The following is a 25,090-nucleotide window of genomic DNA, read 5'->3' on the forward strand; positions in this document are numbered from 1 at the left end:
TTTTCCATCTCCTCACTTTCAGTCTGAATGTGTCCCTAGGTCTGAAGTGGGTCTCTTGTAGACAGCATATATATGGGTCTTGTTTTCGTATCCATTCAGCAAGCCTATGTCTTTTGGTTGAAGCATTTAATCCATTCACGTTTAAGGTAATTATCAATAGGTATGTTCCTATGACCATTTTCTTTATTGTTTTGGGTTTGTTTTTGTAGGTCCTTTTCTTCTCTTGTGTTTCCCACTTAGAGAAGTTCCTTTAGCATTTGTTGTAGAGCTGGTTTTGTGGTGCTGAATTCTCTTAGCTTTTGCTTGTCTGTAAAGCTTTTGATTTCTCCATTGAATCTGAATGAGATCCTTGTCCGGTAGAGTAATCTTCCCTTTCATCACTTTAAGTATATCCTGCCACTCCCTTCTGGCTTATAGAGTTACTGCTGAGAAATCAGCTGATAACCTTATGGGAGTTCCCTTGTATGTTATTTGTCGTTTTTCCCTTGCTGCTGTCAATAATTTTTCTTTGTCTTTAATTTTTGCCAATTTGATTACTATGTGTCTCTGCGTGTTTCTCCTTGGGTTTATCCTGTATGGGACTCGTTGTGCCTCCTGGACTTGGGTGGCTATTTTCTTTCCCATGTTAGGGAAGTTTTCAACTGTAATCTCTTCCAATATTTTCTTCGTCCTTCTTCTGTCTCTTCTCCTTCTGGGACCCCTATAATGTGAGTGTTGTTGCGTTTTATGTTGTCCCTGAGGTCTCTTAGTCTGTCTTCATGTTTTTTCATTCTTTTTTCTTTATTCTGTTCTGCAGCAGTGAATTCCACCATTCTGTCTTCTCAGTCCCTTATCCATTCTTCTGCCTCAGTTATTCTGCTATTGATTCCTTGTAGTGTATTTTTCATTTCAGTTATCTTGTTGTTTGTCTGTTTGTTTGTTCTTTAATTCTTCTAGATCTTTGTTAAACATTTCTTGCATCTTCTCAATCTTTGCCTCCATTATTTTTCTGAGGTCCTGGATCGTCTTCACTGTCATTATTCTGAATTCTTTTTCTGGAAACTTTCCTATCTCCACTTCATTTAGTTGCTTTTCTGGGGTTTTATCTTGTTCCTTCATCTGGTACATAGTCCTCTGCCTTTTAATCTTGTCTATCTCTCTGTGAATGTGGTTTTTGTTCCACAGGCTGCAGGATTCCCATTTATCTTTATATTAAAATATTTGGTTGGCCATTATCGATAAGGTAAAAGCTAAGTAAGTCAGCTCTTGTAATTTCACATTTATCTTGTTACTCTCTTTAGGAACTTCATTAAAACTGAATTTTATATGATTCATGGAAGCAATTTAGTTTTGTTCATCTGGTGTCCATCTTATAGCTTCTTCCCTTTCTCTTAAGAAAAGTATGTATTTGACTCTTAGGATTACTGTTAACTTTCTAAAATTAATTTGGATATCATCCTGGATTGTCATTTAAAAATTTTATCAGACAGGTGATAAAGCTGCTGAAATATGTTATACTGATGGAAGCCAGTCAAATCTATTTATTCAATACATATAAGCTGAATCTTCCCAAGCTTCATCAGACAGAGGGTACCAGTGGAGACAAAATAATGTTTATAACCCAAGTTTCAATGAGTTACCTATTCTCTTCTGCCCAGAAAAGATCCCAGGCAGCTATGAAGTATTCTTCTGTATGACTGGAGTTCGCAAGAGATGGCTCCCATGCAGTCTTAAACAAATGCTTGCTAGTCCTGTCGTCATTGCTACTATACTTTCAGGCATTGTCACTTTGAGGTACTAGTGCATCCCACTGGGCTGCAGTTTTTCCTGGGTGACTTCTTTCTCAGGAGCATACTTAAAAAGCTTAACTCAACCTTGCCGTAGGTATGAGCCAACATAATTTTTTTAAAAAAGAGTTCTAATTCCAAATACAGTATGGTGGGGGAATCAGTCAACTCTGGGCATACTTATGAATCCCAGAGCAAGAACTAAAAATCAGTTATAAAATCAGAAAGTACAGTTTTACTGAAAATTTTTCTAGAACGTCACTGTTCAATACAGTAACTACATATGGCTAGTGATATTTAAATTAATTTAAATGAAATCAGATTTAAAATTCTGAACCTCATTTGCACTAGACACATTTCAAGTATTCAATACCCACATGTAATCAATGACTACTGCATTAGACAGCATAGATATAGAATATTTCTCTTATTGTAGAAAGTTCTGTTGGACAGGGTCCCTCTGGAACATTACATTTTGAGCAACAAGCCATTGATACCCTTATAACTTTGGCAGTGCTCCAGTGTATTGAGGAAGGCGCCTAAAGCTACAGTGCTTGGTAGCTGATGTGGGTGGGGTAGAACCACATCCCAGTGGCCTTATTTTTCTGCACTGGTACCTGCCTGCTGTTTAAGCAAGAAAGATTTGGTTGTTTTTTTTGTTTGTTTGCTTTTTATAAATTTATTTATTTATATTTGGTTGCATTGGGTCTTCATTGCTGCATGCGGGCTTTCTCTAGTTGCAGCGAGCAGGGGCTACTCTTCGTTGCGGCGCGTGGGCTTCTCATTGCAGTGGCTTCTCTTGTTGCGGAGCACAGGCTCTAGGCGCATGGGCTTTAGTAGTTGTGGCACGCAGGCTCAGTAGTTGTGGCTCATGGGCTCTAGAGCGCAGGCTCCGTATTTTTGGTGCATGGACTTAGTTGCTCCATGGCATGTGGGATCTTCCCAGACTAGGGCTTGAACCCATGTCCCCTGCATTGGCAGGCAGATTCTTAATCACTGCGCCACCAGGGAAGTCCCAAAAGTTTTGGTTTTAAAGAACTCCACTGAGTTCTTATTTTCTTAAACAACAGTAACCCACATCCTTCCCCCCCTCCCCGTTTTCACTGATACATTATATTCTTCAATAAACATTATATGAGCTTTCAATTCTGGGAGAAACTTTAAAAACTATTTATAGATCAGCTAAAGTTACACTTGATCAGATAATTAGGTAATCAAATTATAAGGATAATCAGTTTCTACTTCTGAATTTAAAACAAAACTTAGAAAGGATTATTCATTTCAAAAAGTGAAAATTGTTAGAGAAAACATTTCATCCTATCACTCTATAAGTAGTCTTGTACCAAGGTTTACCACCCCACTCCCCCAAAAAAAGAAGAAGAAAAAGAAGAGGAAAAACCTTTTTGGGAGTCGTTTGATAATTAATTTTTTTGTTGTTGTTGAGACGTATTCTTTGGCCAGTCCCTTCAGATCTTGTCCAAATGTGCTATTTTACTGACAATAAATCTTTGCAAGTTTTTGCCAGTCACTGTGCATTGTTTGTGCTTAATACTATTTGTTGTTGATTAGGGAAAATGCTATTGAAACTCCAACGAGCAGATTTTGCTTTTTAAATGTATTTTGTTGTGAAATACAAAAAAATGGAAGACATCATCCCAACTTTTGGTAGGCCAGTCTTAGAAAGGCAGTAAAATAACACATATATGTATATAATGGTTTGAACTTAAGGAGAGTTGAAGTGATTGTAACTTCAAGGCTGTTTGCCCATGAATCAAGGGAGTTTGCAGGAGGATCACCTCATTGAATTAGTCTGTAGACTGGGACTTCCCTGGTGGTCAAGTGGCTAAGACTCCATCCTCCCAGTGCAGGGGGCCGGGGTTCGATCCCTGGTCAGGGAACTAGATCCCTCATGCTGCAACTAAGAGTTCGCATGCTGCAAAGAAGATCCCACACATGGCAACGATGATCCCATGTGCCTCAAATAAGACCCAGAGCAGCCTAATTAATTAATTAATTAATTAATTTAAAAGATAATAAAGCTGCTTATTTTAAAAAAAGACCAAATCTATAGACCGAAAACTTTGATAAATTTTGAATTGTCAACAATGTTCTCCAGACTCACTAAGTACTAGCTGGTGTTTAGTACACTGAAGAAAAATATTTAACATGAAGTTCAGTGGCTTATAAATTTCAGATTCAGTTACCTTTAAGGATGATTAAATTGGAAGCTGGAGCAGTTAACCTAACAATGAGCTAAATAATGACTTCTTAACCATGTGCAAGGCATTGTAGGCCCTGCACCATATGGCAAAACTTAGGAATTATTTTAACCTTCCTTTTAAACATTGTTTAAACATTCTTAGATTATATTTAAACTACTAAGTGGGGTAGTTTTATCTGAATCTAAGTCTACGTAAGTTGTGGATTTCACCTCTCATGGATGTATTTCTTTAATTTGAAGGTACTAGCCATTGGAGATCATGGTTGTACTCTTGTGGGACTTGAGTAATAGAGATTCAAGCCTAATATACTGTCTGTCAAACTTTACCAGCTGTGCAGATTCCAAGTGGTGGATTCCATATGCCAAGGATGGGAGAGTAGCTTCTGGTCACTAGAGGGGAAAAAAGGTCAGGAACAGATGGGGAAGGCTGGGGACAAGTGTAGGGAAGAGGTTGCACCACCTCTTCTTAAGGGAGACAACCTCTCACAACTGGAAGAAAACACAGTTCAGTCCCTGGGGCAGAAAAGTCAGTAAATGATCCAGGAACATAAGCCATAGTCAAAGCAGTGAGAAAAATGGGCAGGGAATCAATAAACCAGACTAGAGCCCAGACATTACCAAGTTATCACACTGGTAGTTAAGTTCAAGTCCAGGTTGAAGAAGGCAGTCAGATTGCTGGAAGTGGAACAGGTCATGTAACCCTTTTGATTATTTCTCCAACACTGTTCAATATAATGACCCTCTTGAACTGGGCAAGCAGGACTTGAGTCTATTTCCCGAACAAGCAAGGGAAATCTGATACTATCTTACTTTGGTATTGTCACATTTCCTGTCACATTGCTGATTTGGTTTAATAATGCTAGAATTATTACTGTTTTCTTCCTGGTAAGTTCTCTGCACATCATAGAGTACTTCCTTGGGTCTAAATAGTTTTGTTTTTGTTTTTAAATAGTTTTTTACAAAGAAGGAATTAATTGACATAAAGATGATATAATTTTCAAGTAAGTCTGGCCCATTTCCATTTTTAGAACTATCTAATAATTTAGAATTTATCTCTAAGTATTAAATACCTATAAAGGCAATGCACATTGGGATATAACAAAGAATAAAAGTTTTCCTTAATCCCTCTCCTATATACACATCCATAGAATACTGTACTTTTCCTTTATAATTTTTTTTTTTTTTTTTTTTTTTTTTTTTGCGTTATGCGGGCCTCTCAGTGTTGCAGCCTCTCCCATTGCGGAGCACAGGCTCCAGACGTGCAGGCCCAGCAGCCATGGCTCACGGGACCAGCCGCTACACGGCATGTGGGGTCCTCCTGGACCGGGGCACAAACCCACGTCCCCTCCATCGGCAGGTGGACTCTCAACCACTGCGCCACCAGGGAAGCCCATCCTTTACAATTTTTATGCATGCTTTAATTATATGTGCATGTTTGTCAACCATGCAGGACTGTATACTCCATGACATCAGGAACATTCTCTGTGCTTAGTACAGAGCCTGGCTGTAGAAGCCAATCACTAACATTTGTTGACCACAAAATGTATGGTCTATTTGGAGTAGAAGGGAGCTATAATACAGATGTTAAAAGATACAGAGTAGAATTACAGAGGAGGAGATTAGCAATTTAGTCTTATCAAGAAGATTTTCGGGGCTTCCCTGGTGGCGCAGTGGTTTAGAATCTGCCTGCCAATGCAGGGGACATGGGTTCGAGCCGTGGTCTTGGAAGATCCCACATTGCTGTGGAGCAACTAGGCCTGTGAGCCACAACTACTGAGCCTGTGCATCTGGAGCCTGTGCTCCACAATAAGAGAGGCCGCGACAGTGAGAGGCCCGCACACTGCGATGAAGAGTGGCCCCCGCTCGCCGCAACTAGAGAAAGCCCTCACACAGAAACGAAGACCCAACACAGCCAAAAATAAATAAATAAATAAATAAATAAAATTTTTTAAAAAAGATTTTTGGAATTGACATGTGTACACTGCTATATTTAAAATATATAACCAACAAGGACCTACTGTACAGCACAGAACGCTGCTCAGTATTCTGTAATAACCCAAATGGGAAAAGAATTTGGAAAAGAATAGATACGTGTATATGTATAACTGAATCACTCCGCTGTACACCTGAAACTAACACAACATTGTTAATCAACTATACTCCAATATAAAATTTAAAAAAAATTTTTTTATATGGCATTGAACTGGGCCTCATCAGGAGATAGGATTTATACAAGCAGAGAGAGAAATTTTCCAGGAAGTCGAAGGGAGTTTGAGAGGGCAAAATACTGGATTTGTTCAGCACAGGCATGAAACTCTATTGAGAGTCTTGTATTAACATCAGTAGATAAGGCTGCAAGGTCGATTGGAAAAACAAAATAGAGGATCTAAGTCTGGGGCCCATTTGGAATTCCTAATCCAGATGAGTGCTTGTGGCTGACCTCAGCACGAGGATGGTGTTACTTGAGGGAGCGCTAATCTGGAGGTCAGGAGGCTAAGTCTCCATCCAGTTTTCTTTGTGACATGAAAGATGCGGATGAGGATGAATGTGGGGACAACTGTTCTTAATTCTGTCGCATTCAAGTGATTGCAAGCTCAGCTTTTTAAGGAAAGTGTCAGTGGTTTTATAATAAATGATCTTCATTTAAAAAAAAAAAGTAGAGGACCTAGAATCCCACGCTAAGGAGTTTATATTGTTTCCTCTGGACCGATATTGTTTTGTCTTTTTTTTTTTTTTGGCCTCATCTCGCAGCATGTGGCACTTCCCCCACCAGGGATTGAACCCGTGCCCCCTGCAGTGGAAGTGCAGAGTCTTAACCACTGGACCACCAGGGAACTCCCTGGACCCATGTTTTTCAGCGAGTTCCTCACCAGTTTGTAAGATACCTCATATAAAACCCATCCCATTGACTAATAAATTTGTATAATGCCACATGCTATATATTTCTTGGGATGTCACAGTGCATACTAGTAAAGTTCCTAAAATCCTACAGGAAATAAACTTTTGAACTTTGTTTAACCAAATGCTTCCCAATTATGTGACCACCTTTGAACTCTCTTAGTGTCCAGCAGATCCACTATTCCTCACAACACACGTGGGAAATGATATTTATGTAATAGCAAGCCTTCAAAGATTTTGAAAGAGGATTCTCATAATTATAAAATATGTTTATATTTGTACATTTTAGCAGAAAAGAAATGCAAATACATAGACCCCTGACTCCTTTTGCTTCTTTTAGAGGGATGCTGTTCTGTGTTATCTTTAAGTGCTATTTACATTGTGTGTTATCATAAAATTACCAAATCTGTTTGGAAATAGGATAAAAACAGATAAATTTAGATGCCCTGCTCATTCATCTTCAGCTGTTATCAATCATTGTTTACTCGTCCTGGTTTTCTCCAGAAACTGAACTGAATAGAGATGTGGTTCTCTAGGTGTAACTACTGGATCAGCTGCCTGAGTATCACCAGGGAGTGGTGGGGAAGGGCAGTGATCGGGCTTTAAAAAGCCCTCCAGGTGATTCTGACACACGCTGAAGTCTGAAAACCACTCGAATGGACACTAACTCAACCTGAAGCTTTCGAAACTCTGAAGCATCTCAGCTGTTTCCTCAACTGCCACAGCTTTCCTTTTTTTTTTTTTTTTTTTTTTTGCGGTACGCGGGCCTCTCACTGTTGTGGCCTCCCCGTTGCGGAGCACAGGCTCCAGACGCACAGGCTCAGCGGCCATGGCTGACGGGCCCAGCCGTTCCACGGCATGTGGGATCTTCCTGGACCGGGGCACGAACCCGTGTCCCCTGCATCGGCAGGCGGACTCTCAACCACTGCGCCACCAGGGAAGTCCTCATTGATCCATTTTAAAGTGATAATGTTAGTTCACCTTCTCACATTTTACTTATTTCTAAATTAAATATCTGAGATTTACACGGCTCTTTGGTTTCTTAGCATTAGAGTCACTCTGTCTCAACACTGGCAGCTATCTGTTAGTTTCTCATTTAGACTACAGGTACAGTTCTCCAGAGAATATTAGCTTCCGTCTTTTCAAAAATTTGCCCTTTTTTCTTTCCCTGGTAGTTTGGCAGACATTCCTAGAAAGAAAAAAGTAGTATCATAATTTATTGGAGCTCAGAAGAGTGAATCTCTGTGTCTATTTTTAATCAAGAGTGAATATATTTTCTCTCTGAAAAGAAGATCCTATCCCTTTTATCAGTTGTCTAGCTGTGGGTATTTCCTAGTTATAACTTTATATATTTAGTCCTCTTATTATTTTCCTTTGTTTAGAAATGCAAATTCAAAACAATAGGAAAAATTGATGAGCCCCTCACTTTTTTTGAGGAGAGGAGGAAAATTGTAATAAATGCAAAACTTTCTTCTCTCCTTCTATAGTCCTCTAGTTTAGGGACGTACAGTATAAATTGCTTATAAAAGTAGGTTGGATATATTAAATTTTAATTTTGAAAATAATTATAAAATCCGATTCATGTTTGATATAACACAACCTGATTCCCATTACTCCTACTTTAGATTCCTTCTTTTCTGTACCATATTTTTAAAATGTTTTCTATTTGAAAATCCTCACAATAAATTACAAACTACACTTTAAAGGATGTAAAGATAGAGGAGCATGTCAAGGTAAATCTTCAGCTTTCATAAGTCTGTGATGATTATAAACTAGAGACCTCCAAAGAAACTGAAATTCAAAGGAGGAGAATTCAAAGTGAAACTGATTTATACAGTGATTTCTCCTGATTCCCTTCCTACCCCCATCTATTAGGTTAAAATCCCTTTAAAAATGTGAGAGTTGCTAAAGGCTGCAGAATTCATGTACTGAAATTTTCAAGCAGTATGAAGCTATTGTCGAAGAAGAAGTACAGTTTGTGTGTTATAGTTAAATCTACCAGACAGGCTGGCAAGCAGAGCAAATCACGAGCTTGGAGCAGTGAGTGTTTGCTTTAAGCAAAGACATCCAGTCTCCATAGCACTGTGATTTTATAGCATAGATCAGAGTACACTGTATTTTTAGCTAACACCATTTTCCCCACAACATACTAAAAAAGATTGAATCAATAAATCTTGAACTTCCAGAAAAATGTGTAAAATAAGCAGGTCACAGTATACAGTGAGTCAGTATGTAAGTAGGAAGGTAGAAGCTCTGTAAAAAGCTAAGGAAAAAGCAGTTTTACTTAATAAGATTTGCATGTGTTAGAAAATAGTTAAGCTGAAGTTAGAGTCATTTTCATAATCCTTTTTAATTATAATATTTAAGATGTGGTGTAAATCCATGTAGTATGGATTTTGAGAGGAAAGATGTTCATTAAAAATAATAGTTTTTATAAAATTTTGAAAGCAGGAAATATATGGTTTCTTGTTTTTTAAAAAATACTATAAATGGGCCCATTCATAAAAATTCTGCTTATTTTTCTCAGAGATTCACATGTGTTAATATCCTCTATGTCAAAATATTTACTTTTCATGTGTTTAAATCAAGAAAACATTTATCCTCTTAACATAAATAGCAGAATGAGAGTTTAAATTCTACCTATTTATACAAAGAGGTTTTTAGATAATTTCACTTTTAGCGTCTCAGCTTCTGAGATTTTAACTCGTATCTGTTATGATCTCTGAAATATCTCTTGCTCTGTTGACTTAATTTAAATAATATAATCAATCATGGCTTGAACATTTTATAGCTATGAATTTGTTTCTTTTTAACTGTCTGTCCCAGTTAAATTTTTTTAGACTATTAGTGATCTCTACAGAAGAATCATGACATTTGCACATAGAAAATTTGAAAGCAGCTGTGTGAAGACAGTAGTTATTGAGCAAGATATTCATTTAAATGCAAACTTCTTGATCTTGAATCTTTTATCTTGATCTTATCTTTGAAAACTTACATATGGTTTTCGGTTTACTCAGGACACTATTTCGTTCTGTAACATACAGTCAGTCATTGAGATCTGCTTCCATTTCAGATTAGTTCAGATTAGTTTAGTGTAGTATTTATTATTATACAAAATAAAAATTATCAGGTATATACGCAGGATGATAAATACAACTTTATTCATTGAGGCATTGCTTGTAATGGGCAAAAGATTAGAAACAACCTAAATATCTGAACTAATTAAATTTCAGCATTCCATACAACGGCATATACTATATCCCCATCAAATAGGTAAAGCATCTCTTTGTGGACCGATATTGGACAAGGTCCTAGAGATATTGACAAGAAAAAAGCAAGATGCATAAGAATGTATCAAAGAAAACTCTTAATGGTTTCAGACACACCAAACACAAAAAAATAACAGCTATTGTCTCTTGGGAGGACAGAGTATAGAGTTAGATGGAGCCTAGGAATCTTTTTTCTTTTAATTTTGTATCCTGTGTATGTGTTACTATTGTTTTAAAATTACCTTGAAAAATCATCTTGATTAGAAAAGTGCTGATAGCTAAGTCTGAAAAATGAAACTATGTTATATTTAATGTCCCGGTATAAAGTTCATTTTTACTGATTAGAATGTGTGATTGAAATGAAAAGTTGGATATTACAACAGAAAACTTTGGCTCTGTTGTTTGGCTCTGGTTATGAGGAAGTGATTCTTCCTTTAATATTTTGCTCTATACAGTAGATTTACCCTGGGAAATTATCTGTAACTCAGATTTAGTAGAAACTTTTTTTAAAGCCAAGTATTCTTCAAAGCTATGACACTTTAACATACCTGTTTTTAAAATTCTGATTTTTCTGTAACATTGGGTTCTTTTATTTTATTTATTTTTTATAAATTTATTTATTTATTATTGGCCGCATTGGGTCTTCGTTGCTGCACGTGGGCTTTCTTTACTTGCTGCGAGTGGGGGCTACTCTTTCTTGCGGTGCGCGGGCTTCTCATTGCAGTGGCTTCTCTTGTTGAGGAGCACAGGCTCTAGGCTCCTGGGCTTCAGTAGTTGTGCCGCGCAGGCTCAGGAGTTGTGTCTTGTGGGTTCTAGAGCACAGGCTCAGTAGTTGTGGTGCACGGGCTTAGTTGCTTCACAGCATGTGGGATCTTCCCAGACCACGACTCGAACCTGTACCCCTGCATTGGCAGGCAGATTCTTAACCACTGAGCCACCAGGGAAGTCCAACACTGGGTTCTTTTGAAGCAGAACATTCAATCACTATGCAGCCTTATCAAAGTTAATAACAGCTTGTCCTGCTAAACTTAGAGCCATGTATAGTTCTAATTGAAGTTTTGCAAAAACAGCAATCTGGATTTTTCTCTTTTAATATTCTAAAAATTGGTTTAAGAAACAGAAATTCATATCTTTAGAATATTGGAAAAAGTACTATATAATGACTAAACTGTGCCCTAAACAGTCATGTTTAAAATCACCTTCTGTTCTAAATTCTTTCTCAGATTTTCAGGCATTCTTAAATTACTTCTATTTTACCAAATGCCAATTTGCTTTATGAAGCTGTATGCAGTTCAAATATAGGAAATTAATTCTTACAGGGAAATGCTTGATGTTCAGAGTTTGGAATAATTGGTTGGCTAGGGAAACATTATTGAACATCACAGACTGACTTGCCTTCATAGGGATGAATTTTAAACTATTACCTTTTCTTTGTAAATGGAAAAAAGAACCTCTAATTGTCCTCTATTTATAGTAACCATATGTCCCAGACTTTCCAGGATAGTTCCCAGTTTTGTATTCTCCATCACCTCAGACCATGCATATAGATTTTTAGGTTGGAAAATTTGTTCATTCTTCTAATATGAGAAATATAGTTCTTTGGGATTGTTTAATTTAAAGTAGACGTTAAGAAGCTCATTTTGGATCACTTCTTTTAAAGAAGGAAGATGTGTAGCAAGAACTTTCTAAAATACATTTTTATATACCAGAATTACTTGAGACAAGGGAAGTTTCAGTATGTGGAATTTTTGCTCTATGCTCTTGTTCACACAGTACAATCAATGAAAAAGGAATATGGCATAAGATGTTTTCTTTCTGCCCCACAGTGAACAGGCACTGCCTCTGTAATAGAGACTGAATCTCTAGGAAAGATTTGTAAGTTAAAAGGTTTTAAGAAATAAGGAGCGGGCTTCCCTGGTGGCGCAGTGGTTGGGAGTCCGCCTGCTGATGCAGGGGACACGGGTTTGTGCCCCGGTCCGGGAAGATACATGCCTGGGAGCGGCTGGGCCCGTGAGCCATGGCCGCTGAGCCTGCACGTCCGGAGCTTGTGCTCCGCAAGGGAGGGGCTACAGCAGTGAGGGGCCCGCGTACCGCCAAAAAGAAAAAAGAAAAATAAATAAATAAATAAATAAAAAGAAATAAGGAGCACAATAACACATGAAAAGATTCTCAGTATCATTGCCCCAGGGAAAGGCAAACAAAAGCATAATGAGACATCACTTCACACCCACTAGGAGGGCTATCTAAAAAAGATAGGTAATAATAAGTGTTGACAAGGATATAGAGGAAACTAAAACCCTCTTACACTGCTGGTGGGAATATAAAATGGTGCAGCGGCTTTGGAAAGTCTGCAGTCCCTTAAAAGATTATTCAGAGTTACCATATTACCCAGAAATTCCACTCCTAAGTATACACCCAAGAGAGATGAGAACATGTGTCAGTACAAAAACTTGTACTCCTATGTTTATAGCAGCCTTATTTATAATTGCCAAAAATATGGGAACAACCCAAATGTCAATCAACAGATAAATCTATAAATAATATGGTATATCCATATAACATAATATTCAGCAGTAAAAACAAGGAATAAAGTACTGATACTTGCTACAACATGAATGAACCTTGAAAATGTTTCTTATAAGTGAAAGAAGCTGGTCATAAAGGACCACATATTATATGACTTCGTTTATGTGAAATGTCCAGAATAAGTAAAGCAATAGAGATATAAAGTAGATTGGTGGTTGCCTAGGGCTAAGGAAAGAGGGGGGACATGAGGAGTGACTGCTGATAGATATGGATTTTCTTTTGGGGGTGTTGAAAATGTTCCAAAGTTGATTGTACACTTTAAGTGGGTGAATTGTATAGTATGTGAATTATATCTGAGTAAAGCTGTTATTTTCAAAGTGGGGTGTCTTTTACTCATTGGTTGACACATTCTGTTTTCTACATTCTTTCTCAATCAGGGACAATTTTGCCACCCAGAGGAAATTTGGCAATGCCAGGAGATATTTTTCATTGTTACAACTGGTGGAGGAGTACTGCTGGTATCTAATGGGTAGAGGCCCAGGATGCTGCTAAACATCCTTCAGTACATGGGCAGCCCCACAACAAAAAAATTACCTGGCTTATATTGTCAACAATGCCCAAGTTAAGAAACCCTGTTCTCTACTTGTGTTCCTCTAGTGATAATGGACCACATCCATGTTTTTGAAGCACTGAAAAATCATGAATCATCAAACAGATAGATGTTCACTGAATTCCGTTTACTGAGGGCAAGGCTATTCAATAAGACTAAACCCCTCAAAAGTGTTTTATTTCTTTATCTGGTTAAGTCTAAACCTAAGTTAATTAGATAATTCAGTTAACCAAAATATTTTATCCCTCTGTCATCTTGATTTAGATTTAACTGTATTTTGTTATATTTTACTTTGTTATTTATCTTCTTAAAGATCAAATTTATGGAGTATAACATTTACTTGCCATAAAAACAGAAATAAACATGCCACAGCATAGCTTTGAGGATATAATTAAAGCTAACTTGTCCATTTCAAAAAATTATCATCAACTCATGTTTTGGAATAGGAATATGGCCCTAAACTAAGCTAATTTGCTAAGCTTCAGTCTCCAGCCATGCTCCTTTTATTGTATGTACCTGTTTGACCTGTCCAAAGACTGGTGCATGGGAAAAGGGAGCAGGGGTTTCATTATAAAATCTAGCATTTCAAATATAACAGCTAACATTTATTGAAAACTTATTGCTTGCTAGGTATTATGCAATGTACTTTATGTTTATTATTTCATTTAATTCTCACAAAACCCTGTTAGTTGGCTATGATTATTCCTATTCCTGTGGAAGTATCCCTCTTATAACTCCATCCTCCCGCTCCAGCATGCACTGGTTGTTTTGTAGGTCTTACACTACTGTCATTCTGACAGTTCCCTTCCCCATAATTCTAGGGAATCCTCCTTTCTTCTCTCCTGTCTTGACTCCCCTGCATCTTCCCTTACCATGTTGTTCTCCCTCATTTTGGTGAAATATATCCTCCATTACCTTAGAAGAACACCAATGTCTTTATTCTGCCTTCATTATTGAAAATTCTATGTAGGATATATTTTTCTCTCACAGTTTTGCAATCATTATTCTCTTGTCTTTCAGTTTGGGGTATGATCTGTTTTGTATCTCTCAGAGCTCTTAGAATTTCTTTATCTCTGGTGCTTCAAACTGTCACAGTATTGTTCCTTTCTGTGGGTCTTTTCTTCAAGTATTTTACCTAAAGCTCAGTGAGGCCTTCCACTCTCAAAATTCATTTTCTTGAGTTTAGGGAAAGTTTCTTAAAATGCTTCTTTGATAATTCCTTCCCTTTTTGTTTTTCTTTCTGGAATGCCTACTGCTTAAATGTTAACTTTTAAAATTTATCCTGTAATTTCTTTATTTTGGGAATCCTACAGTCTTTTCTTTTGTCTTTTAGTTCTACTTTCTGAGAAATTTCTTTAACTCTATTTTCTAATTCTATCTTAAACTTTTTATTTCAGTTATATTTTTAATTCCGAAGAGTTCTTTCTTGTTCTTTAATTGCTTTTTTTATACCCTCCTATTCTGTTTGATAGATGTTTATCTCTTACCTCTGAGAATATTAATTACTGTTTTTCTCAAGTATTTCTCCTGCAGTCTGACTTGATTCTTATTCATCTGACTCCCTTCTTGCTGTTTGCTTTTTGGATTAGGTCTCTGTTTCTCATGTTAAAGACTTTACTCAAATATTTAATGGTCTTAATTGTCCATAATGTATAAGATTCAGGGTTTATTGCCTGCTGATATGATGCATTGAGAAGCACACCAACATCACTTTTATAGTATTCTTGCAAAAAAATGCATAACCTAAATTCAGCCATGAAGAAATAATACACAAACCCAAACTGAGGGATATCCTATAACCAACCAGTATGCTTTTAAAATGTTCAATATTATGAAAGACAAAGAGACTGAGGTACTTTCCAGATTCAAAGAAACTAAGGAGACATGACAATTAAACACAGTGTATGATCCTAAAATGAACCCTGGACCAAAATTAGTAGGACAGTTGGTGAAATTTGAGTAAAGTCCATAGATTAGTTAATGTTATTCCTGTTTTTTTATACAACTCAATAGCAGAAAAAACAAACAATCCAGTTTTAAAATGGACAGAGGATATAAATAGACATTTTTCCAACGAGGACATACAGATGGCCAACAGACACATGAAGTGATGTTCATTATGACTAATAAGGAAAATGCAAATCAAAAGCACAATGAGCTATCGTCTCACACCTGTCAGAATGGCTATTTTCAAAAAGACAATAACAAGTGCTGGCAAGGATGTAGAGAGAAGGAACCCTTATGCACTATTGGTAGGAATCTAAGTTGGTGCAGCCACTATGGAAAACAGTATGGAGGTTCCTCAAAAAATTAAAAATAGAACTACCATATGATCCAGCAATTCCACTTTGGGGTATTTATCAAAAGAAAACAAAAACACTAACTTGAAAAGATACATGCACTCTTATGTTCATTGCAGCATTATTTACAATAACCAAGCTATGGAAACAACCTACGTGTCCATCAATAGGTGTATATGTATATATACACACACATACAATGGAATATTAACCATAAAAACAAGAATGAAGTCTTGCCATTTGCAAAACATGGATGGACCTTGAGGGCATTATGCTAAGTGAAATAAATCAAAGAAAGACAAATAATGTATGCTGTCACTTATATGTGGAATCTAAAAACAAAACAAACAAAACCCAAGCTCATACAGAACAGATTGTTGGTTGTCAGAGAGGCAGGGGATGAGGAGTGGGGTAAATGAGTGAAGGGAGTCAAAAGATACAAACTTACAGTTTTAAAATAAATAAGTCATGAGGACATAATTACAGCCTGGTGAGTACAGCTAATAATACTGTGTAACATACTTGAAAGTTGCTGAGAGAGTAAATCTTAAAAGTTCTCATCACAGGAAACAAAAATTCTGTAACCATGTAAGTTACCCAATGCTAACTAGTTTTATTATGGTGATTATTTTGCAATATATCCAAATATTGAATCATTATGTTGTACATCTGAAACTAATGTAATATTGTATGTCAATTATACCTCAATTAAAAAAAAATTTAAGTATGTGGGTGGATGCATGCAGGAAAAAAATCTCAGAGAAATTACTTAACAGTTAACTCTGTGCCCTTCGGGAACTGTGATTGCAGGGTCAAGGTTTTCATAAGCTTACTTTAAATTGATAAAGATTATGGGTGAAAGATATTTACTGTCACGTGTATAGGGTTTTTTTTAACAATTAAAAAAGCTTAAGAATAAAAGAATGAATAAATAAAAGTGTTAATATTTCCTCTAAAAATATTTCGCCTAGTTTTGATCATTGTGCTATGGTTATGTAAGATGTTAACATTTGGGGAAGCTGGTGATTTTATTCTTTAAATGTTTTTCTCTTTTCTCTCTCTCTCTCTTTCTCTTTTCTCTTCCTTCCCCTTCTATCTTTCTGGAACTTCACTTACACATATATTATACTGCTTGATATTTTACCACAAGTCCTCTTTATTTTTCATATTATATAAATTCTTTTGATATATCTTCAGGTTCACAGAACTTTTCTCTAGTTATTTTCAATCATATGTTAAGCAGATCCACTGATCTTTAATTCAGATATTCTGTTTTTCAGTTCTATATATATATCAAAATATACGTTTAATTCCCTTTTATAGTTTCCATTTCACTGCTGAGATTCCCCATCCATTCATTTATTATGACTTTATTTTCCATTTTATATCCTTGAACATCTTTATAATAGCTACTTTCATTTTCCTGTCTGCTAATTCCAAGATCTGGCTTATCTTGTGGTCAGTTTCTATTAATTACCTTTTCTCTTGATACTGGGTCACATTTGTCTATTTCTTTGCATGTTTAGTAATTTTTAATGTATATTGGACAGTGTGTGTGGCATATGATGGATACAATGAGTTTTGTTATCTTTCCCTAAAGAGTGTTGATCTTTGTTCTAGCAGGTTATTAACTTAGCTGAACTCTAAATGCTAGCTCCCCTTAGGTGAACATCAACTGTGAAATCTGTGCTGAGTCCTTTCAGCCTTCCAGCTGTTGCCTTTCACATATGCAGTTCAGGGATCAGCTAGGAATTTGAATAGAGTTTATATGTAGATTTGAAGGGACTTTTGTGGCTTCTTCCTTTCAGGGGTTGTCCCCCTCACTTTCCAGTTAGACTGTTGACTTCAAAGTAAGTCTTTGGACTCCTCAAATGAGTAAGATTTCAGATTTCTCTTTGAGTTCCAATCATTCCACCATATGAACTGTGGAGTACTACCAGGTAAAAAGCCATATGAACAGGAATCCTACCTAATACAGTTCATTCTTTCAAGGATTGACTCCCTTCCAATTTCTGCTTGCTTTTGGTCACTCTATGTTGCTTTCAAATCGTTGTTTTGATATATTTTCAGAGTATATAGTTATTATCTTCAGAAGGATCAATCTAATATACTCTATTCTGCCATTACCAGAAGTTGTAGCATATTACCTTTTATTTCCCATTGATTTTTTTCATTGATATTTCATAGGGTTAAACAAACAAAAAAAAAACTTCGATGTATTTTTGTGAATGATGACAATAGCTCATCAAAGTTTTCCAAAAAGATCAAGCATATTACTAATGTCATTTTTTCTTCTTTCTTTTGTAGACAAGAGATGATTTCCTAGGTCAAGTGGATGTTCCTCTTTATCCATTACCGGTTAGTATAGATGTCCATGATTTTACTTTTTATGTTTATTCTTTTTATTTTAATAAATACTTACAGATACACGATATAGTAAATGTAAATATTTGAATTGTAAAGTGTATACTGCTCTTATTTCTTGAGCATATTATTTTCTGAAAACTCATCTCAGTTTTCCATTTTATTTTCAAAATTCCCTTACATGAACCCCAGTAAGAAATAGAGAGCCACTGAAGTTGGTTGACATCATGAAAGCATTGTTTGAGGAAGATCAGTTTGGAAATATTCTACTGAATAACTAGAACGGGGAGAGCTTAGTCTCACGAAAAGAAACTAAGATCAATTACAACAATATGGGCATGAAACTGAACCTGGACCAAGCATATAGCAACAGAAGAAAACAGACAGATGTAGGAAACATTTCATAACATAACATTACTGGATCAGGTTTTTAACATGGAGCTCCAGTTGAAAAAAATAAAATTAAGCAAAAAGTAAAGATAATACAAGTTGAACGTGCAAGATAAGGGTGGTATCTCAAGTAGAAAACACAGGAGGAAAGCCTTTTTTTTGAGATATGATAAATTTATTTTTGGCCATATTACATATCGGTAGTAAACAAGAAAAATGAAAGCTTAAAGTGGGCAGCTGACAGAGATATAAAAATAAGTTGTGTAGGGAAAAAGTTCTGGAAGGATTGAGAGCTATCATTGTTAAGGTAACCGCAGAATCTCTGAGAATGGGCTGTCCAAACGAGAGGGATGAGAGCATTTAAGGCTAATACATTGCATGTTCATCAGTGTGGGTCTGTCAGAGGAGAAAGAGAAGACAGACCAGGAGAAATCGGAAAAGAACGAAGTAAAATGATGTCATGAGAATTTAAGAGTTCCAAGACTGAATGGATAGTTAACAATGCAAGGTGCAGCAGAGAAGTAAAGGACAGTAAAAACAAAGGGCTGCTGAACTTGATAAGAAAGAGAAGTAATACTTCATTATCAGGCTTTTCAGATGTTTATTGTCTCTCTGTAGTCTTTAGACATTGCAAGCTTTTGATAATGAATTTAATCCAGTCTTATTTTCCAAGCTGCTTACTTTTTTGTTCTCCTAGAACTGTCTCTATGATCTAACCACGCCAGCCTGCTGACATTGTACATATTCCATATTTCTTTGGCGCTCAAGCATACTAACCATTCTCTACTGTTTTTCCACTTTTACCCTCCCTTTGTCTTCACGACACACCTGCTCAGCTAGTTTTATACTGAGTTGTGATGCCAGGTGCAATTCCTGCAGTGCAGGAAAGTGAAAGTGCCGTCAGATTACCAACTGTTTCCGTTTAATAAGCTAAAGCTACTTTTTTCTCACCTCTAACTTCAATTATGCCTTAGGTCATAGTTAATGAATATTCTTGAAAAGTTTACATTTTTGGTGTTATAGATGTATCTTGAAAACCCACTGTTTTATTCTAGACAGAAAATCCAAGAATGGAGAGACCATATACATTTAAGGATTTTGTTCTTCACCCAAGAAGGTCAGTAAATATAAAATAATAACATGAAATTTTTAAAAATCTCTTTATACCTTACAGAGCCTCTTTGGAAATTCAGTTTCAACCTTTGTAAATAAGCTACATATAAATATTAGTTTTTAGAAGCTTTATTGCTATTTCTGATTAAAAAGTAATAATATGCACAGTGCAAAAATTCTGAAAATATGGAAAAGTGATCATACCCCTTTGGGAAAGACTTGTCTCCCTTATATTTATCATACTATGAGAATGAAATTTGTCATTAGTTTATATGTATTTTATATCTTACAGTATATGTAATTTTGTCATTCTGTGCTTTAAAAATCACAAACATCAATTCATGTAAAAAAAACATCCAGGGAATTCCCTGGTGGTCCAGTGGTTGGGACTCAGCACTTTCACTGCCACGGCCCTGGTTCAGTCCCTGATCCATGAAGTAAGATCCTGCAAGCTGTATAGCACAGCCAAAAAAAAAAATCCAACTTGAATACACAAAACCATTTTCAGAGATATATAACTACATTTAGCATACTTTCATTTTTAAAAAGATATTTCAGAAAACTCAAATATTTAGAGAAAATAACATGAGCAAAGACTATAATTTACAACCCAATAGCCTGTTTATAATTCCATTTTCCTAAACTGAATTACTTGATTTTTGTCAAAATTTTTAAGTTTAAGCTGTTAATAAAACTCCTTTTGATATTCTGAACCACAGAATCAAGTAAAATCTAGTGAAGAGGTGTATGTGGCTTTGCTGTCAGAAAGGGCAGAGTAAAGCAGAGGAAGGAAATCTGTGAAAACAATACTATATGTTTTGTTTTTAAAACTAGAAAATGGAATTGAAAAATATAGTATGGGAACTTAGTAAAATTTTTGATAAAAATATTTTATATTTTTAATCAACATTTTTAAGTATTCATTGTAATATAAATTATTAAAATAAAGGGGGCAGTGCTTTCTGTGTTCATATTTACTGTCTATAAGAGAAACCACATATTTAATTTCTCTAGAAGTCTTGCAATATGTCTCTTTTCTTCCTTTTATTTTGGACTGATTGTGACATCTGTATATCAAGAATAACTAAATATTTCTTTCTTCTCTTATTTGGTTGCTCTAGTAACCTGCTTTTCAATTTGTCAAATGCTTTCTGGTATCTTTATCTTCAAAACACTTACATCTTCTGTCTGCACTGGGTATTACTGCAAGTGCAGAAAGAGCTTTATCTAACTACATTCTTAGATTTTTTTAAGCATCACTAAGCCCAAACCCACAGGCATATTATCTAGTTGGAAAAACATAATAAAACTTATCATTGTGGAGAAACTCTCCTATAAAATATTATCTGAGTAAGTTTTCTGTATCCATCTTTTATAACAAGTCAGAATGTTCACACCCCCTTAACTATGGAGACACGAGTCATGTTAGTGGCCTGGGAAATAAGCATCAGGGGTTTTATTGACCACTCAACAAAGGTACACTTCCCAAATCCATGAGAACTGTGTAGAGAAGAACAACTAAAAAGCTTAAGGGAGGCATTGGGGGTGGGGTGGGGTAGGGGAGTATCTCTTGAAGACAGGATAAAAGATTAGGACTTTTATGTCATATTACATAACTGAAATCTATAAAAAAAAAATACCCAAAAAACCTATACAGAAAGCAAGGACAAGCAAGGATTTCTTAAGTAAACAGGATGCTAGATTTGGTGGGGGCAATAGACAGAGTTAGGTCTTCAGTTAGAAACTTAAGAAAGACAGGTTTTAAAATCCTTAAATGTTACTACACTGGGCAGCAGCCCTTAACTTAGACAACTCATTATTCAAAGAGGTGATACAAGATATAATATGAAAACAGATGAGGTAAATTAACATATGACAGATTCAAACAGCTGTCAAAGACACTAGGTTTCAGGCAGTTATCCATCCTTGCTCTCCACTTTTCTGTCATCTTATACAACATGGCTAGATTATTATCCCTAAAGCACATCTCTGAGGATGACTTTCCCTATTCCCAAAATTCTATGCAAAGTAAAATCTAAAAGTTCTCTTATTTTACACAGATCTCATCAGCTGGGCCATTTCCACTCCCTTTATGTATCCTGTAATTCAGCCAGTCTCAGCTACTGCCATTTCCTTAACTGCACCCCAGGTTTCCCATCTATTTCCTTGTTTTTGCTCTTTTCTCTACTCATATGCCTTTCTCTTCACTGCCACAGATCAAAATCCTCCCCAGTCTTCTAGCCCCAACTCAAATGCCAACTTCTCTTTCAAATTCTCTCTGATCTTTCACTTAAACTTCCATAGTTCCTTATTTATCTCATAACAATTATTTATTTATGGATGTTCCTTTTTCTCCACCGTCTATTCCTTTTCCTAAATATCTTCTGCACTGGAACTTGTCTTTGAATCTCCTCTACTAGCTAGTAGATGTTCAGTAAACTCTTATTAAATGAGTGCTTTTCTTCTTAATATTAAAATTTTGTGAATTATTATTTTGTTTTCTACAGTCACAAATCAAGAGTTAAAGGTTATCTGAGATTAAAAATGACTTACTTACCTAAAACCAGTGGCTCAGAAGAAGATAACACAGAACAGGCTGAGGAATTAGAGGTGAGATTTTATAAATATTTGGTTAAACTAAAAAGAAAATATCTAATTTCTTATTTTACTATACTCCGAAGAAAAAATAACTATTCAAATGAAGTTAATGTGTGAAACAAAAATTACTTCCCTGGACATTTGTTTATTTTACCCAAGAATTTGTTAAACATTTCTTTCCGCTGAGGATATTTCTGTAGAATGAATGGCCGTTACTGATGGCATTCTTAAGGGTTAGGGAATAGAGATTGTAATGTTTATAAGTGAAAGTGTTTGTTGTAATTAAGTCATTAACTGTTTCTAGTTTTTCAGAGTTTTCTAAAACGATGTCATGTTCCCCCTCCATTAAAGTAAGAACACAATTTAGTATTTGTAAGTTAAATATGTGGAATATTTGAGGAGGCTCTACTAATTAGGAACTCTTCTATGAAATATAATTCCTGTTACTTTTCCTATCATGGTTGGGGTGGGAGTGGGCGGGAGGGCTCATAGAAAAGGAGGAGACTAAGAGAGAGAGAGGGAGAGAATATAAGTGATCTAATAAAAAGCCACATTTATGGGGGGCAGAAGAATTTAACCATCTTCATGGATGACAGGATAAGAGGAAGTCCAGTCAAGGATTTGGGCAGAACCACTTGCCTTTGGGGTGCGTGAAGAAGAGGCAGAGAGTATTTACTTGGAATAGAATTGGACAGGGATTTGGAGCCTGGTATCTTAGTTGCAAGCTCTGCTGCTTGTGAGTTGAGTGACCATGTGAGTCTCTGACCTGCTCTGGACCTCAGGTTCTTCCTTTACAAAGTGACAGGATTGTACCAGATGACCTCTGAGGTTTCTTCCAGCACAAAAATTCATGATCTGAAAAGGGAACAAAAACATTTGCCCCTTGAGGTTCCCACTGAAGGAACCTTATCATCAAAAGATAGCACCTTATTCTACCACATTGACTGAAAGCACCCAGTGTGCTGGCATCAGTCTGCTCTGGAGGGTTTTGTATGTGTGGCTTCCTCAACACTCATGCCTCTTTGATCAAGGTCTGCTGAAGTCTCCAGAACTGTAAGGCTGAGGGACCCTTCCCCAGTGCTGGGCTCTGCATCATACACCCAAACGTCTTGAGAAAGAAAGTTGGAGAACAAGTAGTGCTTTTGCAACAAAGCTTTCTGGGAATTTTTTAGCGGCCACGGCTCACGGGCTTAGTTGCTCCGCGGCATGTGGGATCTTCCCGGACCAGGGCACGAACCCGTGTCTCCTGCATCGGCAGGCGGACTCTCAACCACTGCGCCACCAGGGAAGCCCTCTGGGAATTTTTTATATGCACTAATGAGACTTTACTTTGTTGGGGAATTCATAATAACAGAAAGAAAGAACTTTTTTTCTTTAACTCATAGATTTTAGTTAACCCTTACTCTGGCAATCAAAGAACTTGGTATCCTCTCTTAAGTCTAATTCCCTTATTTGATTACCTTTTTTTTTTCATTTTAGTTTTTCTCTGATTTGTCATATAACAGTCTTTTTTTTTTTAATTTAGAAATTTATTGAGTAGAATTTTCTGTACCTGGCATTTTGGTGCATAGGGAAACCTGAATAATGGAATTCTGTTTGAAATGAAGGATGTCTGCTGTAAAGAAAGAAAATTCTTTATTTAGTAACTTAAAAAATTTTTAACAGCATTTCATTATTTGGTAACCTGCTCCAAGTTTTGCCCACACACACGTATCACAGGTACCTTATTCACAGTTCAGTTTCTGTGGGTAGAGCTGCTTCACTTCATTTTGTGGTCTCATGTCTCAATGTTTGAATTGCCTCAGAATGCACCTTATAATTTCAGTAGATGTAAGCATGTACGAGTTTATTTATGAAAGGCCCTAGGAATTCAAACACATGAATCTGTGCTTATTTATCTTCTGTGTAGCTAATGACCAGAGAAGTCTTGTCTTTGACATTTAGTTTGTGACTGAATATATAAAATCCTACCATTTAAAGAAAACAATTGTAATTTTCAGAAGAGGCTCACTCTTAGACAGTGTATGCCCTAGTATGATAAAGTGTGGCTATAATAGATAATTATGTAATATTTGACTTTTGCACGCCTTGTAACTTTAGGTTTAGTTGTATGTATTTTACACAATTACCGTATAATATAATGTTTTGTTGTACCTCTAAATGCTTTCTTTCTGGACTTTGATTCCGTTAAATTGTGGGCAGTTGTATGTTAGCTTTGAGGTTAGTAATAAAGTAACATACATTGATACTTAGAAAATTATTTTGTGAAGAATATTAGCTGATACATGTTTAATAGGGAGGCATTCTCTACAGAAAATGAAAACTCATTCTTTCTAAACAATGTTCAAATGTGTAACTGTACTTCCTCCTGGAACTGAAACAGGTTTTTTAAAAACAGGCCCTTACTTAGTTTTTTTCCCCTTCACAAGTTTACTTGGGTAACATAAATTCAATAAGTAGACCTTTAAGAGAGAAATCTTTAAGAAGATTTTAAAGAAATATTTTTGGTACCATTTTCCAAGCTCTGAATATTTTTATAATCCTTCACTCACAGTAGAAGTGAGGACCCTTTTATTAATAAATTTTATTAATCTGCAGAAAAATAATCAGTGACCATATTTTTTAATTAGTCGTTTTTTTCAAGATAGTGAAATATAAAAGTTCAACTCTAACACTTTTGAAATTGAGACCAGAGAAGTAAAATGTGACTTAATATGTACAAGACAGTTTTAGATATATAGATACTATATCATGATCATTTAAAGGAAAGGAAAGGAGAGAGAGAGAAGGAAGGTAAACATAGATGGAGAGAAAAAGTAAGGGGTTAGAGGGAAGGGAGAGAGAATGGAGTTTGGGCAATAAAAAGAAAGAAAAGAAATTAACGAGATATCAGTTCCCATAGAAGAAGATATAAAGAAGAAAATAGGCTAAGAAAGAAAAGGAGTCTGTTTTACTTCCCATCCAGATTCCTTTTCCCAGAATAATTCTGTCTGTCTTCCTCTCTCCTACCCATCACCTTCCTTTCTGCCTCAGTC

General features: G+C 36.1%; 1 protein-coding gene across 13 annotated transcripts in view; it reads left to right on the forward strand.

Moving 5' to 3' along the window:
- The window catches only part of NEDD4 (NEDD4 E3 ubiquitin protein ligase), a 207,453-nt gene that overhangs the window by 138,536 nt on the left and 43,827 nt on the right, over positions 1–25,090 (forward strand). For 9 of the 13 annotated variants that reach the window (XM_067029802.1, XM_067029803.1, XM_059056175.2 and 6 more), the window contains 3 exons: positions 17,898–17,948; positions 19,400–19,461; positions 21,965–22,067. In XM_067029802.1, coding sequence (XP_066885903.1) covers positions 19,415–19,461; positions 21,965–22,067 — 150 coding nt within the window. In that variant the 5' untranslated portion in view covers positions 17,898–17,948; positions 19,400–19,414. The remainder of the gene's footprint in view (positions 1–17,897; positions 17,949–19,399; positions 19,462–21,964; positions 22,068–25,090) is intronic. The other 4 variants (XM_067029809.1, XM_067029812.1, XM_067029810.1 and 1 more) reach the window with 1 other exon arrangement.

Source organism: Kogia breviceps, chromosome 3, assembly GCF_026419965.1.
Source record: "Kogia breviceps isolate mKogBre1 chromosome 3, mKogBre1 haplotype 1, whole genome shotgun sequence".
NCBI classification, from domain to species: Eukaryota; Metazoa; Chordata; class Mammalia; order Artiodactyla; family Physeteridae; genus Kogia; species Kogia breviceps.